This window comes from Anas acuta, chromosome 4, assembly GCF_963932015.1.
Source record: "Anas acuta chromosome 4, bAnaAcu1.1, whole genome shotgun sequence".
In the NCBI taxonomy this organism is placed as follows: Eukaryota; Metazoa; Chordata; class Aves; order Anseriformes; family Anatidae; genus Anas; species Anas acuta.
This window is the reverse complement of record NC_088982.1, coordinates 696,836-714,852: the sequence shown is the minus strand read 5'-3', so window position 1 is coordinate 714,852 and position 18,017 is coordinate 696,836. Positions and strand designations below refer to the sequence as shown.

The 18,017-nt window shown below is 66.6% G+C and overlaps 1 protein-coding gene across 2 annotated transcripts; it reads right to left on the bottom strand.

Annotated features, from left to right (window-relative positions):
* Window positions 1–2,161: 2,161 nt before the first annotated feature.
* SIGLEC1 (sialic acid binding Ig like lectin 1) lies at window positions 2,162–16,883 on the bottom strand. 2 transcript variants are annotated; one of them, XM_068679458.1, is made up of 23 exons: window positions 16,727–16,883; window positions 15,797–15,906; window positions 15,054–15,410; window positions 14,674–14,970; window positions 14,161–14,424; window positions 13,689–13,888; window positions 13,521–13,575; window positions 12,710–13,009; window positions 11,813–12,064; window positions 11,080–11,382; window positions 10,373–10,633; window positions 8,821–9,120; window positions 8,081–8,341; window positions 7,155–7,457; window positions 6,518–6,772; window positions 5,553–5,840; window positions 5,182–5,433; window positions 4,514–4,807; window positions 4,164–4,418; window positions 3,745–4,041; window positions 3,109–3,208; window positions 2,954–3,026; window positions 2,162–2,543 (listed from the first exon to the last, which is right to left on the bottom strand). In XM_068679458.1, exons 2-23 carry the CDS (start codon window positions 15,855–15,857, stop codon window positions 2,526–2,528), a joined length of 5,046 nt encoding a protein of 1,681 aa, XP_068535559.1. In that variant the 5' UTR covers window positions 15,858–15,906; window positions 16,727–16,883; the 3' UTR covers window positions 2,162–2,525. The 2 variants fall into 2 exon arrangements, with proteins under 2 accessions (XP_068535559.1, XP_068535560.1); XM_068679459.1 differs by having other exon boundaries at window positions 3,745–4,060; window positions 16,727–16,878.
* Between the last annotated feature and the right edge of the window lie 1,134 nt (window positions 16,884–18,017).

Here is an 18,017-nt window from a genome sequence, read left to right as displayed (position 1 = left end):
CAGCTCCGAGCCCCCCCGCCGGGCAGCAGGGCAGAGGGCAGGGCGAGGGACACATCTGCACGGGGGCCGTCACGCCTCTGCTCCCACGGGGCTCATTTCCTGGCCTCTTTTACGCCTCTGAGCCCGGCAGGCCAGCGACGATAATTGCAGCAGTCATCAGCGTCACCGGTGCACCCAGGCACGGCTGGGTGACACTTGTGGACAGCTCCCCCAGCACAAAGCGACCGGGAGCCAGCCGAGCCCTCCGCGTGCCCCCACATCACCCCCCGCAACCGGGTGCGTTTCAGCCGGCCCCGGGATTTTATTGCCAGCAACAAATCAAAGCGGGCGCGAATTTATCCGAGGAGAAATGCGCCTCGCGCGTTTCTGCAAGGTCCCCCCTGCCTGATGGCAAATCCCCGGCCTCCCGTTCACCTTCTGACCTGCCCTTATTCCCTCGCTCTGCCTCGCAACCATGTGACGGGAGGATTTGGCTTAACGTGCGGCGCTCCAGAAGGAAAGGAGGAGAAGGAGCTCAGAGGGCCCGGAGGTAATCGCTGGCTCCCGTAGCGCCGGCGCTGGATTAAGCGGGGAGCGCACCCCGGTCCTCTCCAAAACCCTACAGCTCCTGGGGTCCCCCTGCTCTCCCGGCTTAGCAGAGTTTTGGCACAACCACAGCGAGTTCTCAGCTCTCCCACGGTGCCACCCTGTGCCCGCAGCCCCTCTGTGGCTCCCTCAGCAGCTGGGACCCCCCGGTGCCCCCCCAGACCAGGCTGCAGCGGTCGCGGTGCTGGGAAGGGTCCCCAGCTGCCACCAGTGCCCACCAGCATCTGCCCCAGCCCCCCGGTGAGCGGCTGGGCACGGCGGGCAGCAGGGGCCAGCTGGAGCAGCTGGGCCACCCGGGGGGGCTTCGGGTGAGAATTAATGAACTTCAGCCTTACGAGATGCAGAGGGAGGGGGCTGAGGAGCACGGGGCCCCTCCTCGGAGCCCGGGGCTCTGTCGGGAGCAGCGCAGCGAGCGGGTGCGTGGGGAGGATGGAGAGGGCTCTGGCACGGAGATGCCTTGAAAAGGTGATGTCCAGCCCGAGGGGGGGACCTGCCCAGGTCACCCCAGCTCCACCTGGACTCATCTTCCCCGGGCGTGCAGCTTAGCAGACGATGGAGGTTTAACCTCGCCGCTGCTGGATGTGGGGGGAGCTCAGCAGGAGGCTGGGGGGGTCCCTGCTGTCCCCACAGGGTCCCTGCTGCCCCCACTGCATCCCTCCTCCCCCAGCATTCACAAGCTGTGAGAGCAAAGCCAGCCCCTTGCTTGGGGAGCTCAGGCCCCCCCCCAGGTCACCGCGTGTGTCCCCCACAACAGGTCTCAGCCCCCAACCTCTGCACCAGGAGCAGACCCCGAAGCCCCCCCCCATCTCGCCCAGCCCCTCGTCCTGCCGAGCGTGACTCCCCGGGGATTCCCACAGCACCTCCAGACCTGGCTCCCCCCTTAATCTGTCCCACAGGGAGGGATTAGTTCTGCTTTACCAAATCAGACTTTCTATTTCCGTGACTTGTGTCCTCTGCTCCTGTCACCCCGCTGCCCTCGGGGACCACCGCTGGCTCCATTTGGTGGCACCGGGGACCCCACAGCGGGGCAGGGGCTGCGGGGACAGCCTGAGTGCTGGCAGGGGGACGTGGGTCTGCGTGTGCCAGCTGAGCAGCAGATTAGCTATAAATTTTGGATGCAGCTAGAAATTTTGCCCCCTTCCAGCCCAAACCATGCAGCGACTCCGTGGGGTTTGGGTGCGGAGAGGCAGAGGGGTGCTGGGGCCGGGCAGGGGGGAGGCGATGGGATCAGAGGGGGGGGTGTGGGCGCTGCCCCACGCCCCACGCCAGCCCTGGCACGCTCCTCCAGTAGCCAAACAAAGCAGCAAAGCAGCCGGATAACGCGGGATTAAGCGCCCACGTGGGCGAGCATCGCCCCCCCCACCACCACCCCGCTGCGTGGGCACCCACGGCATGGGTGGCCTCAGGGTGACATCTAACGGGGAGGGGACAGGGCTGAGGCTGCTGCAAGCAAACCCCACAGTGAGCCCCTGGCAGAGCCTCAGCCCGCTGTGCCAGGGGGGTGGGCTCCCCCCATTCCCAAAACAGCCCCCAGGGCGCTGAGCGCAGCCCCCCCCTGCCCCCAGACGCGCACTGCTCGCACTGCTCCGTGCTTTATTTCCAGACAGGTGAGTAGCACGCAGCCCCCCGGGGGCAGCAGCTCGGTGGGGGGGTGAGGATGGTGGTGATGGAGAGGTTGGCACCAGGCTCGAACCCCCTTCCTGGGGGGGGGTCCTGGGATTTTGGCAGCTCCGAGCAGCCACGGACCGCAGTGCGCAGCTGGAGCACCACGGGCGCTGTGCCCAGCACAGCAGGGGAGGGAAGGAAGGAGGCAGGGGGGGGGCTTGGAGGGGGTGTCAGGATGGGGTTGGGCTCCCCCAGGGTGGCTCTGGGCCCCCCCATGTCGGGGGCTGTGCGGTTTCCAGCTGCTACAGTCACTCCTGCGCCAAAGAGCCAGCGGCTTAGGACTCTCCATCCACCTGGAAAGGGCCAGGGCTGGTTGGGGAGACCCTGCCCCCGTGAGGGGCAGCACCCACGGCACCCCGGGGAGCACCCCCATGAAGCCCCCCCCCAGGGAGAAGCCCTTCAGGGGGTGCTGGGCTGCAGCCTGGATCCCCAGTACCCATCTCCCAGACCCCCACCAGAGCCAGACCCCGACCCCAGCCAGCCCCCAGCACCGTGCCCCATGGCCACACTGGGGCTGGGGGCGTTCAGGACCCCTCAGAATTGGTGGAGCAGAGAGAAAAGGGGGGAAGAGGGATTTGGGGGGGGGTGAGGGCAGGTTGCAGGGAGCCCGTGGGTGCTCCAGCACGCTGCTCCCCATGGGCACCCGATGAAAGGAGCTCGGGGCAGGGTCCTCAGAGCCCCCCCCAGCACTGCTGGCTCCTACCTGCATCTGCTCCTGCTTCCTGCTCAGCTCGAAGGTGTCCTCAGCCCGCGGCAAGCCCCAAATTTTGCGCAGCCTGGGCAGGAGGAGAGGCAGCTGCCACCCGCTGCGCCCCCCCCACGTGTCCCCGCGTCCCCGTCCCAGCCAGGGGACGTTACCTGGGCCACAGCCTCACGGCCAGGAGGGCCAGCAGGGCCACGCACAGCAGGGCGAGGAGCAGCCCGGCCAGGACGGTGAACACCAGGAGGTGGGAGAGCGCTGCGGGAACAGGAGGGGGGGGCCCATCGGTGCCGGGGGCTGGGGACAGGCTGGAGGGGCTTTGGGGAGCCTCCTCCTCCGGATCCCTTCCCTGTGCATGCAGCCGCAGCGTGGCCCTGGTGTGGGGTCGGTGCCTCGCCCCCCCATGGCACCCCATGGCTGGGGGGGTGCAGTGCGGCACGGCACGGTGGGGACCTCTTGGGGACACTTGTGCTGGGGTGTCCCTGCCCGTTTTGCTGTCCTCTTGATGGACTTGATGTCCACTTTTCCATCAAGTTTTAGCATTCAGCTCAATTTTCTGCTCGTGGGGGGGGTGCAGCCCTTACACAGCATCCTTCCGCCCCCAGCCGGGGATGCTGCAGGAGCAAAGCCCCTGGGAACGAAGCACCAAAATCAAGCACAAAACGCACGATTTGGCAGCGAATCCTCCTTGCCTTTCCACCTAAAACCTCAAACCTCTGCCGCTCATCCCCCAAAACCTGAAATCCCACAGACCCCCCCCCAAAAGCATCCCCGCGGGGTCCGGCCCCACTCACTGCGGGTATCGAAGTAGGCGCTGGCCGTGGCGTTGCCCAGCGGGTTGGTGGCCACGCAGCTGTACTCGCCCGCGTCCTCGGGCCCCAGGGCCGCGATCTCCAGGCGCAGGGCGTTGAGGGAGGCGGCTGCACGGAGCCCCGGGGTGGAGGCCGTGGCCAGGCTGGAGGCCAGGAGGTGGCCGCGGCGGTACAGGGCGAGGGCGGCGGGGGGGTGGCTGTCGGCCACGCACAGCACGATGCCCACGCACCCGCTCAGGTTCTCCAGGAAGGTGCTGACGGCCACGGCTCGCGGGGCGTCTGCGTGGAGAGGAGGGGGCTGGCACAGGGAACCCCCTCCCCGGGTTATAGGGAGAGGAATGGGGTAGGGAGAGGGGGATGAGAGCCCCTGCCCTGTCCCCAAGGGGCTGGGGGGCACTCACAGAGCACGGTGAGGCTGAGGGGGGCCGAGGCCGCGCTGCCCCGCGCGCCGCTGGCCCGGCAGTGGTAGAAGCCGGCGTCGGCGCTGGAAACGGGGCCGAGGACGAGGACGCTGGCCGGTCCCTCCCGCAGCCACCGGCTGTCCTTGTACCACGTGTAGTTGGCCTCGTCGCCCACCCAGGGCACCGCCGAGCAGTTCATGGTGGCCGTGGCACCCTCGGGGACTTCTGGAGAGGGCTCCACCGTGACTCGGACACCTGAGCAGGAGGAAAGGGTTGTGCAGGCGGCGTGGCACGGGGCTCACGGGGACGCCCCCCGTGCGGCACAAAGCCCCCGGCAGCGCGGTGCTCACCGCTCGCCGCGAGGAGCAGGGAGGTGGTCGCGGTGCCGAAGCTGTTGTTGGCTGAGCAGACGTAGAGCCCCGCGTCCCCCGGGCCCAGCGCCACCATCCGCACCCGCAGGGCGTTGGGCTCAGCCTGGACGGAGGCGCGGGGGTCGGAGGGGCCCCGGGTGGAGGCGAGGGGCGCGCGGCCCCGCAGCAGGGTGATGTCGGCGGGCGGGTGGCTGTCCACAGTGCAGAGAAGCTCAGCCTGCTGCCCGCCCCACGGCTCCACCAGGGACACGAAGGACGGCTCCCGGGGTGCGTCTGCAAGGACAAGGACAGCGCGTCGCCTCCTGGCTCCGGGTGGCCTCGGGGGAACGCGTCCCCCCCTCCGGTTTGGGGGGTTTTGTGCGCTCGTTGCTGGCTCAGGGTGGGGAGATGTGGCACGGTGAGGGTGGGGGGAGCATCCATCAGCCCCCCCACGGTGGGGCAGCAGCGTGCTCTCCACCACAGCACCACCCAGGGGATTTTAAACCATTTTAACACCAAATTTTTTCCTTCCCACACCCCTTTTGGAGCACCCCGGGCACCCCCGGGACAGGACCAGCGGTCACCAGATGGCGACACAGCCCATGCATCCCTCCCCGGCAGCTCTCCCCGGTGTGGGGCATCCCCTGCAGCCCCCCCTTTTTACTCACAGAGCACCCTCAGGGCTGCTGGGGGGGCTCTCCGGCTGCGCGCCCCCGTCCGCGCCTGGCAGCTGTAGGCGCCCGCATCGCTGCTGCGTGCGGCGTGGAGCAGGAGCGCGGCACCGGGACCCTCCTGCAGCCAGCGCCCGTTCTTGAACCATGCGTAGACGGTGCCCAGCTGGGCACCCACATCCTCACAGCTCAGTGTCACCTCCGTGCCCTCCTGCACCTCGCTCCCTGGCCGCACCACCACCCTGACGGCTGGCGGAGACACGGGGAGGGGGGTGCCGGTGGGTGGCAAGGCTCAGGACCCTTCAACGTGCCCACGGAGAGGCTCGGAGGGGGGCACCGAGCCCCGAATCCCCCTGTGCCACGCTCACCTTGCACGTGGAGAGGCAGGGATGCGCTGGTGCTGCCGAGGGGGCTGCGTGCCCGGCACTCGTATTCGCCCTCGTCCTGTGCCGCCGCGGCCGGCAGCTCCAGGCGCAGCGCGTTGGGAGGGGGCGAGCGTTGGGTGGGGGTCGCGGACGCGCTGGAGGCCACCAGCTGCCCCCCCCGGTGCAGGGTGACCTCGGCCGGGGGGTTGCTCTCCACGGTGCAGAGCAGGATGACGGCGCTCCCCCCGCTGCTCTCCGCGAAGGCTTTCAGCTGCATGTTCCGGGGGGGGTCTGGAAATGAGAGGGGAGGGGGCTGTGAGCCAAGCCTGGGTTCCCTGCGCCTCCCTCGAACCCAAGCCCAGCTCAGCCACACTCTGAACCCGTTCCCACCTGCAGCCCGCTCCTGGTTTGGCCCCCCGGGGGGGGGCTCGCACCCGTTCCAGCAACCCCCCCCCCCCTCTGCTGGGAACACCAGGGCTGGCAAAATGGCAGCAAAAACCTGGGCCCAGGACACCGAGGTGGTGTTAGCAGCATTTCTCCTGCATTCCCCACCCAAAACGGGGAGCAGGGAGAGACGGGACACATTTTTGAGGCTCTCCGGGGGGCGTTTCCAGGAGAGCCCCTCGGCAGCCACCCCTCGCAGCAGACTTACGAGTTAAAAACCATCTTTTTCTACTAAAAAGGCAAACCTTCCATTCCGACTTGAGCTACAGTTTTTGCGCATCTTTTTTTAAAACAAAGTCTGGTTTTAATTTGCCAAAGCAGGAAAGAAAAAAAAAATAATCCTGCAATCTTCCCCGAAAGCCAAAAAATGTTTCTGTTGCAGCTTTGGTTCAAAATGTAAAGAAAAACTTGTGGGGCTGGGAGGAGCGGGGACCTCGCTGGCATTGTCTGGGGGTTTCCAGACAATGGGGGGGTTTCCAGCCCAGGGAAGGGGACGGGGGCTCCGAAGCCCCCCAAAAACTCACAGAGGACGCTGAGGGTGCTGGGGGCCACGCTGCGGGTGCCGGCGGGGCTCTGCACGGCGCAGTGGTAGGAGGCGGCGTCGGCGGCCCCCACGCTGGGGAGGACGATTTGTGGGGCCGTGCCGCTGCTCAGCCTGACCCCGTTCTTGTACCAGGTGTAGCTCAGAGCCTCCTGGGCTGCGCTCTCCACGGCGCACGTCAGGGTCACGGCGTCCCCTTCGCGCACCTCCGGGGAGGGCGAGATCCAGACCCGGGCAGCTGCGATGGGAGAAGGAAGAGAGGAAAAAAAAATGAGCTCTGGGCTCCAGCACCAGCTGGGACTTCTCTCCGGGCTCCCTCCCTGCTGCTCCAGGCCAGAGGTGATGGGGACACCGCAGCCGTGCCGTGGGGGCTTCCTACAGCCACACATCCCCCTGGGGACGGAGCCGCGGCTCCTGCTCCATGTGCGCACTCCCCCTGGTCACCCTCCACCCCATAAACCCGCAGCTTCCACCATCCCTTCCCTATTTCCATCCTATCCTAGCTCTCCATCCACACCTTCCCTGCAGCCCCCAGCACCCGGCCTCCCCTTGGCACTCAGCCTCAGCCCCGTGCCCACCCCGTGCCCACCCGGTGCCCACCCTGTGCCCACGGCACTCACTCCCTGCCGTGAAGTTGGCGGCGGTGCTGGCGTTGCCGTAGGCGTTGCTGGCGGCGCACACGTACTCGCCCTCGTCCTCCAGCAGCACGTCGCCGATGCTCACCCGCAGGCTGTTGGTGGCCGCGGTGACGCCGAGCCGCGGGGAGGTGGCGGGGGCGGGCAGCGCGCTGGAGGCCACCACGGAGCCGTCCTTGGAGAGCTCCAGTTGCGCCGGGGGGCTGCTGTCCACCCGGCACTGCAGCACGCCCCGACGCCCCCCCGGTGACTCCAGGAAGGAGCTCAGCACCGGCACCCGGGGGGGATCTGCAGGGCGTGAGATGTGGAGGGGTGTCAGCAAGGCTGGGTCCCTGGTTTTTTTTTGGGTACCCCTCGGGGAGCACCCACACGGCGGCACCGCACGTTTGCAGCAAGCACCAGCCAACATTTCCTTGCCTGGAGTTTCCCCCCCCCTCTGTCCCAGAGGGACGATATTTCTCCAAAACTCGAGTCTTGAAAAGTGTAATTAGGTCAAAATGTGTTGTTTTAACAGAACCAAAGCACTGGTTTTTAGCATTTTTTCCCCCTTTTTAAGTGAGAGCGGGCAGCTGGGGTCTGGGGTGGCACCGCGCTTCCACCCAACATCCCTGCCTGCATGGGGACACCTCCGGGTGAGGTGGCTTCTACACAGACCACAACCTTATCGAGGAGACACGTTCCCCAAACACCCTAATTTTAAAATTTTGGTGTTTTCCCTGGGCAGACAATTCTTTACTGTAGAGCTGTTCCTAAACCCCAGCCTGCCTGCGCGGGGGCCATCCGGGGGGACGGTGCCAGCAGCAGGAGCCGTGCCGTGCCCCGCTGTGCGCCCCGTGCCACGTCCCACCCCACGTGCCGTGTCCCCACCACCCCTCCGTGTCCCCAGGGACGCCGTCCCCTCGCCCACTCACACAGGACACGCAGGCTGACGGCCGGGGAGATGCTGGCACCGGTCCCCGCGGGGCCATGGGCTTTGCAGTGGTAGGAGCCCGCGGCAGCACTGGTGACGTGGGGCAGCTCGAGGACGCGGCCGGGGCTGTCCTCCAGGCTCTTGCTGTCCTTGTACCAGGAGAAGGTGGTGTCCTCCTGAGGCTCCCCCGGCACCTCGCACGTCAGGGAGACGTCGTCCCCTTCCAGCACCTCCGCCGACGGCGAGATGAGGACGCGGGCGGCTGAGGGAGGAGGGCAGAGCGTGGGGGACACGGCGCATCGCAGCATTTTGGTGCCCCTGCTGTATCCTGAGGCTGCTGCTGGGCGTTTAGATCGGGGACCCAGCACCATCCCCAGGGGATGCTCCGGCCTCTCCCCAAAAAAGTGACCGGTCCTGAGCACCGGGCTGAGGGGAGCAACCCTTGGAGACCCTGCCCAGCTGCTGCGCACGGGGTTTTAGCACAAACCACAATCCCTGGGGGCAGCAGGATCGCACCCCCTGCAGAAATCTGGCCTCATTCTGCCGTCTGGACGCAGACTGAGATGCTCGGTGACATTTCTCTGCCCCGCTGTCCCCATGGGACAGCCAGGGCCATTATCCCTCCCCACCAGGCGGCTGCGCAGAGGCAGGAGCAATGCGGAAAAGGTCACAGCCCTGCCCCACGGCGCTTGCCACCCACCAGGACTGGCCCCAACGCCCGTGCCACACGCCCCTGCTCACCCTGCACACGGAAATCGAGGTGCTGGGACACGGTGCCGTGCGCGTTGGTGGCGGTGAGGCTGTAGGTGCCCTCGTCTGCCAGCGTGACATCCCGGATCTCCACCCGGAGCGCGTTGGGGGTGGCCGTGGCGCTGACCCTCGGGTTGGTGCCGTGCCCCGTGCCGCTGGAGGCCACCAGCTCCTCGGCCCGGTACAGGGCCAGCTGGGCAGGGGGGTTGCTCGCCACCGAGCCCTCGAAGATGGCCAGCCGGCCCCGCTGCGTCTCCAGGAAGGCGGTGAGCTGAGGGTCCCTCGGGGGGTCTGCGGGGGACAGCGCGGCCGTTGCACGGATACCTGTCCCCAGAGCCACCTCGGGAGGGGACGGGATGGGACAGGACGGGATGGGACAGGACAGGCAGCACCCGAGCAGCACAGCTCATGCTCAGGGGCGGCAGTGTGGGGGGCTGTAGGGTGACCTCCGGGGGGCACAGGTGGGGGACGGATCCCCACGGGGACACCCCGAGGCACTCAGACCCGAGCACCTGCACCCACCCAGGCTGTGGGCATGCCCCTGGGGGCCACGAGTCTGAGCAGAGGCACTTGGGTGTAGGCTACGTGTAAGCACCAACCCCAAGGTAATAATAAAGGGGGTGGCGTTCACGTCTATGCGCGCCCACCCCCCTGCGCTCCATGCGCTGCCACAGCCCCCCTGCACCAGCACAAGGGTGGCCCCTGCCCAGAGAAGAGCAGGGGCAGGTAAAAAGCTGCTCCTGCAGCACATGACAGCCCCCAAAACATGCCCAGCACCCCAACATGCCCAGCACCCCAAATATCCCCAGCACCCCAACATCCCCAGCACCCCAAATATCCCCAGCACCTCAAATATCCCCAGTGCCCCAAACATCCCCAGTGCCCCAAATATCCCCAGCCCCCTGAACATGCCCAGCACCCCAAACATCCCCAGTGCCCCAAGCATCTCCAGTGCCCCAAACATGCCCAGCACCCCAAACATCCCCAGAACCCCAAAGATCCCCAGTGCCCCAACATCCCCCAACATCCCAAGCATCCCAACACTCCCAGCACCCCAACATCCCCAGCACCCAAACATCTCCAGCACCCTAAATATGCCCAGCACCCCAACATGCCCAGCACCCCAAATATCCCCAGATCCCCAACACGCCCAGCACCCCAAATATCCCAAGCATCCCAACATCCCCAGCAACCCAACACCCCCATCACCCCAAACATCCCCAGCACCCCAACATGCCCAGCACCCAAACATGCCCAGCACCCCAAACATCTCCAGTGCCCCAAATATCCCCAACACCCCAACATCCCAAGAACCCCAAATATCCCCAGCTCCCCAATATGCCCAGCACCCAAACATCCCCAGAACCCCAACACCCCCAGCACCCCAACACCCCCAGCACCCCAAACATCCCCAGCACCCCAACACCCCAAATATCCCCAGTGCCCCAAATATCCCCAGCCCCCCAACACCCCCAGCACCCCAAACACCCCCAACACCCCAAACACCCCCAGCCCCCCAACACCCCCAGCCCCCCGCACTCACACAGCACATCCAGCAGGACAGCGGCAGAGCTCCGGCTGCTCCTCCCGGTGGCGGCGGTGCAGTGGTAGAGCCCCGCGTCCCCCCTCACCACCCGCTGCAGCACCAGGGATGCGTCGGGGTGGGGGTCCCGGGGGAGCCGCTGCCCGTTCCTGTACCAGGTGACGTTGGGCAGGCTCGGGGACCCGCTGCTCACTTGGCACGTCAGGTTGGCGGCGCTGCCTTCCAGCACGCGGGGGGACGGGGACACCACGACGCGGGCGGCTGAGGGCATGGAGAAGGTGGGGGGGGGGCTCAGCTGCAGCACCCAGAGCTGCAGGGGGGCTGCGGGGCTGCAAGGCTGGATATTTGGCCCCGGTACCACGATGCCATGAGCGGCACCACTGCGGGCACCTCTGTAGGTATGGCACCAGCAGGCACCACGGTGTGCGCAGCACCCAGGACCACTGGGACCCCAGGGGGGGGGTCCACAGGGGCCGTTGGCTGCACCCTCCCCTTGCAGCACCCGCTGTAATCCCGCTGGTGGCCCTCCCCAGCACCCTGAGCACACTTTTGGGGATCGATGCTGTTTGCTACCCTGGGGTTCATGTGCTACCGACACTCCCTCTGCCTTTACGCACGCAGTGCCCACCCCTCTCCGGCACCCCTCTCCTGGGGTCTCACCCTGGGGGCTCAGACCCCGGTACCCCCCTCCCCATCACCGCACTCACTCTCGGCACTGAAGGCCATGGAGGCGCTGGCGTTGCCCTGCGTGTTCCAGGCCTGGCACACGTAGGTGCCCTCGTCCTCCAGCACCACGTCCCGCAGCTCCAGCCTCAGGCTGTTGTACGAGGCCGTCGCCTGCAGCCGGGGGCTGGGGGCCGGGGGGCAGCCCCCCGTGCAAGCCAGTGCCTCTCCTCCTCTCCACAGGGTCAGGTTGGCCTCCGGGTCGCTCTCGACGGAGCACTGGATGATGCCCAGCTGCCCGCCCTGGGTCTCCAGGAGGGAGCTCATCACCGGCTGCCGGGGGGGGACTGTAGGGACAAAGCAGCGTGGGTGAGAACGGGACCGTGGGGTTAGGGGAACCCCCAAAGCTGGGGGTCCCACATCCTCCCCCTCTCCACGAGGGACCCGCGGTGTCCCCAGCATCTCCGAGGGCACTGCTCCGCCCTGGGTTGGGCACATTCCCTGCCGTGCCTACAAAATCCCACCCCTCCCTCAGCACCGAGCCTTCCTAGCCATGTTTCCCTTGTTTGCTATCTCAGGGAAGATTTTAATTATTATTTTTTTTCCCAGCACAAAATATCTGGAAGGCAAAATCAAACCAGGATATATCTGTCACAGAGCAACTTGGGCGCATTTTGTGCTCTGAGAAACACGAATTGATATCACGGGATGCTCCTGGGAATTAGGGGCTTTTCTGGACTTCTCCCCCCCAAAAAATGGTTCCCCCACGGCACTCACAGAGCACCCGGAGCGTGACGGCCGCCGAGCTGTGGCTGTGGCCGCTGCCTTGTGCCAGGCACTGGAAGGCTCCGGCGTCGGCGCTGCGGATGGCCGGGAAGCTCAGCACCGGCTCCGCGCCCTGGCGCAGCCACCGGCCGTTCCTGTACCAGGTGAAGGTGGCCGGCCCCACGTCACCCGGCACCTCGCAGCTCAGGGTGACGGCTTCCCCCTCCCGCACCTCCGCCGAGGGCTGGATCAGGACTCTGGCAGCTGCCGGAGGGAAGGGAGAGGTTGGGGAAACCTCTGCTGCGGAACCTTTGCCCCCGAATGCACAAATCCCCCCCACGCCACTGCCCTGCAGCGCACGGATCCGGGCAGCCCCCGGATAAGGGGTCACGGAGCTGGGGGGGGATGCTGGAGGGTGGTGGCAGCCAGCTGGGATGTCCCCTCCTGAGCCGTTCTCACCAGTTCTCTGCCACCAGCAGGGACCCACGGGTGCCTTCTGGAGACGTCAGCTCCCTCCAGGCACCCGTGTTTGGTGAGAGGAGCGGGGCCAGGAGAGGGGCTGGGGGGGCGGTGAGGGGCTTGGATGAAAACCAACCCAGCTAACAGCACCACCCAGAGCAGCGTTATTTCCTTTGGAACCTTGAGGTCCATCCTGGTTTTTTTTGGCATCCTAAGGAAGGTGCCCCTGGGTGTGTTTTTGGGGCTTTCCCCTCCTCCCCTCTCATTGCTGCTTCCCCTCCACCCCACATCTCCAAAGCAGGGGCTGTGACGAGGGGGAGCAGGGGACCCGCTCCGTGCCCGGGTGCTGCTCCCAGGGGGATGCCACAGCCCCACAGAAACACCCCAAAACCCCCATACCCGTGCCCCCAGCCCCGGGGATGGGATCCGGCAGGGCACAGCGGGACTCACTGTGGGTGACGAGGGGCTGCGTGGCGCTGGCATTGCCCAAGGTGTTGGTGGCAGTGCAGCGGTACTGCCCCCCGTCCTGCGGCCTCACACCGCGGATCTCCAGGCGCAGGGCGTTTCGGGAGGCCGTGATGGCCAGCCGCTGGCTGGGGGCCACCTGCGAGCCGCTGGTGGCCACGAGGTTGCCGTCGCGGTACAGCGCCAGGGTGGCCGGCGGGCGGCTGTCCACCGAGCAGTGCACCACAGCCAGCCCGCCGCCCTGCGGCTCCTGCAGCAGCGTCAGGGAGGGGGTCCTGGGGGGGTCTGCGGCACAGGGAGGGGGGCTCAGAGGTTGTGCCAGACCCCGGAGAACCCCCAGCATCGTGGCCCTACCTGGGCGGCCGCGCGCACGTCGTGGCCACCCGGCACAGCTGCGCCTGGGAGCTGCTTTCCCCCTGACGTCAGCGGGTTATGTTTATGAGCAGCGATGTCAGAGCCAAACCCAGGGCTATTTTATTTTTCCCCTGACTTGCAAAAAGCTCCTGAGCTGTCATTACCCCCACTGGCTCCTGGGGTGGTGACCCCCGAGCAGCGTTTCGGAGGGGCGCAAGGTGCCAAAAGGAGCGGACGGGGGCACCTGGAGCAGGGAGCTCCCCGACCGCTGCCTTCACGGGGCTCATGGCCAGGAGCTGCTGCATCTGCAGCATCCCCGCGAGGCTGAATCCCCCTTCCCAGATGGTGTCTGGGGGCTCGCACGGTCCCTGGCACTAAGGGATTTCGCCCACGGGGGCCCCCCCGTCCCCGCATGGTGATGCCCAGGGCCACGAGCACTCACAGGTCACGCTCAGGCTGACGGGCTGGGACGTGGTGCTGCCCCGGTCGTTGGTCACCTTCACGGAACCACAGAACCACAAAAAATCAGGGAATCATCCAGAACCACAGAAAATCAGGGAATCATCCAGCTTGGAAGAGACCTGCGAGGGGTCTCCGAGTCCGACCTCACCTTGCAGGAGTAGAAGCCGGCGTCGCTGGTGGCCACGCGCTGGAAGAGCAGGGTGTGCGCGGGGCCGTCCTGCAGCCAGGCGCTGTTCTTGTACCAGGTGTAGTTCAGCTCCTGGCCCTCCCTGCCGGGCACGTCGCAGGACAGCTCCGCGCTCGTCCCCTCCCGCACCTCGGCCGCGGGGCTCACGGAGATCTCGGCGGCTGGAGGAGGTGGGAGCTCGCTCAGGGCAGGCAGGAGACCCCCAGCAGGCTGGGCACGTTTTTTTTTCCAAATTTAATGCCCCCCGGAGTGAAATCCTCTGCGTGTGCAGCAGCATCCCGCGTCACTTAGGACCTGTGCTCGGGCACACGCAGGGGTACCCAAGGTGCCCAACCCAGGGCAGACGCTTTCCCACCCAGTCCCATCAGCCTGGTTCCCTCTGCCCCTTTCAGACTGGGTGCCCCCCCCCAGCCAGCAGCCCCCCGGCACTTACAGAAGACGTAGAGCATCACGGGGGGCGCCGTGCCGGCCCCGAGGGCGTTGTGGGCTTCGCAGCGGTACTGCCCGTGGTCCGCCCGCCGCACGCCCCGCAGCGTCAGGGTGCGCTCGGTGCCCGCGGCGGCGCCGTCCTTGTACCACTGGTACGCAGACACCGGGGGGTAGCTGCTGTTCACCTCGCAGCTCAGAGACACCGTGTCCCCCACCAGGATGTTCTGCGCCGAGGGGGTGATCGACACCCGGGTGCCTTTGGGGGCGTCTGCGGGGGGGGACACAGAACGGCGCGGTGGCGGAGGGGAAGCCGGGAGGGACCCCGGGGATGCTGGCGCAGAGGTGGTGCCAGGGAAAGGAGCCCTGAGAGGCTCTGCACGGAGGAAAGGAGCAGGGGAAAGGGGACAAAGATGGGACAGAGGGGGCAAAAAGGGCAGGGGGGCACTGCAGGATGGCTGTGGGACCTGGTCGTGGAGGAGCAGGGAGGGAGAAGCTGGGGACACCCTGCCCCACGTACGTCTCACCCGCAGGACCAGCTCCCCGCTCGCCTTCTGGGAGCCGTGGAGCACCTCGCAGAAGAGCTCCCTGGCGTGGTCCTTCCAGGAGAAGGAGGTGGCGAGGCTCAGGTGGTGGCCGACCCCGCCGGTGTCCAGCTGCAGGCGGGGGGACACGGAGGAGACGCGCTCATCGTAGCCCGCCCAGCGCAGGGCCACGTCGCTCAGCGGGCACACGTAGGGCGTGGAGCACTGGAAGGTGACCTCGGTCCCCTCCGGCACCTCCTCGCTGGCCGCGATGCTGGGGCGCTCCAGGACATCTGGGGACGGGGAGCCGAGGATGGGACGTCCTTATGGGATCAGTGAGCACGGGGTCCAGGGGGGGGATCCCCGCCGTACCCACCCGAAACTCTCAGCTCCACGTCCCGCTCCGCCGACCACCGGTCCCCGTCGACGATCTCGAAGCGGAATTTGTAGGGCCCGCTGTCCTCCGGGGTCACCCCCCGCAGCAGCAGGGTGCAGTTGTGAGCAGCCGGGTCCCCCAGGAGCTGGGCTCGGTCCCGAAACCTGGCGTCCACCTCCTGGCCCTCCGAGTGGTACACCACGGTCTTCTGGTTGCTGTAGTCCTTGTACCAGATGGCCACGATGCCTTTGCTGGCCGAGATGCTGTCGGGGAAGCTCAGCGTGCAGGGGAACACCACGCAGGAACCCGTGATGCTCCTCAGCTCGGGGGGGTAGCTGACACCCCAGGAGCCGTGGGCTGGCGGAGAGAAGGCAGGGGGGGGGCGATTTGGGGTGGCCGCTGGTGCCCGGCTCCCCTGTGCCACCCCACGAGCCCCGTGCCATGAGCCCTGATCCCATCCAGCCAGGGCCACGGTGGGATTTGGGAGAGGAGAGCTGAACCCCCCAGGAGAAAGCGTGGAGGTGGAGATAAATGGGGAAGGGTCCGGCCGGGGGCTTCCAGCAGGCAAAAGGCACCGGCTGGACTCAAAGGGCAAAGGCCCTAAATCACCGGGAAGAAAAAGGGGAAATTTGCCCTCTGAGCCCCTCGGGAGCTCGTTTTCTTGCCCCTCTCCCCATCTCCAAGTCCTTTCTCCATGCCCTGGCTGTCCCACTGCTCCGTGGGCTGGTGCGGTGGCACCTTACCTGGGGGCACAAGGCTGGCCATGAGGACGAGCCACTGCAGGGGGGACGTGGCCACAGCCATGGGGCCGGCGGCAGAGGGCAGGAGGTGTCGGGTCGTTGCGCAGCAGCCCCTGATGGCAGAAGGGTGCCCAAAAGCCCCAGAACCACGTTAATCCACCCAGCCCCGCGTCACCTCCTGGCCCCAAAGCCTCCTCACCCCGTGCTGCTGTCCCCAGGAGGTGACCCCACAAGGTGACCCCAGGAGGTGACCCCACAAGGTGACCCCATTGCTGTCCCCAGCAGCCACCGCACAGCCCCGGCGCGCCGGCAGCGGTCGGGATTAAACAGCAGCAGCACTTCCCCCTTTTTGTGCTCTTCCCATCAGTATTTTGTTCTCCTCGGGCTGGGATTTATTAATCGAGGGGAAGGAAGCGCCGCGGCCCCCGGTTTCATTTCCCTGCCTCCCCTCCCGGTTTCGTTTTCTGGCGGCGGGGCCGGGGTCCCATGAATGGGGACACAGGGGAATGGGGCTGGGGCACGGCAGCTCTGCAAAGCCGAATTTTGGCTGGGTTCAGCAGGAATTGATAAGCTGAGTGTGTGGGATGGAGCAGCAGGGGCTGAGCGTCGCCACCCCGACACCGACGGGACGGTGCCTGGATGGGAGAAGGGAAAATGGGGTGAGCACCCGGGGAAGGAGCTGTAACCGTCCCCTCTGCACCCACACGCACCCATCTCTGCAGGACAGCCTCCAAAATCCCCACAGGGGCAGTGCCAGGCAGATGCCAGCTCCTTGGGGTGCTGCTGGAGCTCACCCGTGGGGCTTGGCACCAGGAGGGGCACGGGGAAACTGCCCGGCACCCCCGGCACTGATCCTACAGCACCCCCATGGCAAACCTCGGCCCCCAGGGTCCCCTTCCCAGCCCCTCCGTGCCCCGGGGGCAGCAGCATTACCTCGGTGTGACACTGAGGGTCCGTGTCCCCCGGTGGTCCCCGTGTCCCCCGGTGGTCCCCGTGTCCCCCGGTGGTCCCCGTGTCCCCCGGCGGGCACCCGGCTGTGCCTCCGTGCCACCGCCTGTCCTGCGCGGCCAGGGGCGAGCTATTTATCTGCTGCGGGGGGTAAGGAACCCAAATCCACATCACTTCCCCGTTTAGGGGTTTGTCCCTGCCTCCAATTTTGGGAAGTGGCTGCCACCGTCAGCTCTTTCTGGCCTTTTCCTGATGGGGGCTCTTTTGGGGTGGGCGCCAAGGTGGTCTGCACGGGAGGGTTTTGCAGGGGTCCAGGCCCCCAGTCCTATTTGGGGGGGTGAATGCTTTTGCACCCCCTCAGCACCCTTGTGCCATGCCCAGCCCAAAATTAGGGCACGGGAGGCACCGACCCACTCCAGGGTCCAGTTTTAGGGTCCCTCTGGGTGCCCCTGCTCCGTGCCGCTGACCCTGCTGTGGGGTGAGCCTGACAGAGAGCCCCCGGGGCAGGCACAGCCCCCAGGGCAGGAGCAGCCTCCCTACAGCCCTGGGCACCCCCATGCCAGATTTTGGGGCTCAGCCACCCCCAGAGCCAACCTGGGGCCCCACAGAAACCAACGGGGCCGTTCCGTTGCTGCCCGTGCCGGTGCCACAGCACGCGGGGACAGCGCTGGTGCTGGGCTGCTCTGGGAAAGGGCCCAGGTCCAGCATCTGCTGCAGGTGCCTGGATTTAGGGGAAGGGAACCTGCACGGTGGCACGGGCACTCTGTGTGTTTGAGGACTCGCAGTCTGCTTGATTTTGTGCAAAAAGGGCTGGGAACGTGAGAACTGTGAGCCCCGGGGTGCTGCGTGCACCCTGCAGCTCTCCACAGCTCCCCACAGCATCCTACAGCTCCCTGCAGCACCCCAAAGCTCCCTGCAACTCCCCACAGCACCCACAGCTCCCTGAAGCACCCCAAAATTCCCCACAGCACCCCAAAACTCCCCACAGCACCCCAAAACTCCCCGCAGCTCCCCACACAGCGTCCCGGTGCTGGTGCCAGGCTGGGCTCACCGCAGCGTGGGTGCAGAGGCAGTGCCACAGCCACCCCCCCCGCACAGCCCCCTGCCAAAATACCCTGGGGAAACGGCCCCCCGAGCGGGGAGGTGGGCAAAAAGCGGGGCTGCTGCCCCCGGGGGGCCTGCAGGGACCTCCTTGCATCAGCACCGTGCGTTTCCAGCTGGGTTGAAGCCGCATTCCCTGACGCAGCGCCGCCAAACCCTGACTCTGCAAGGAGCC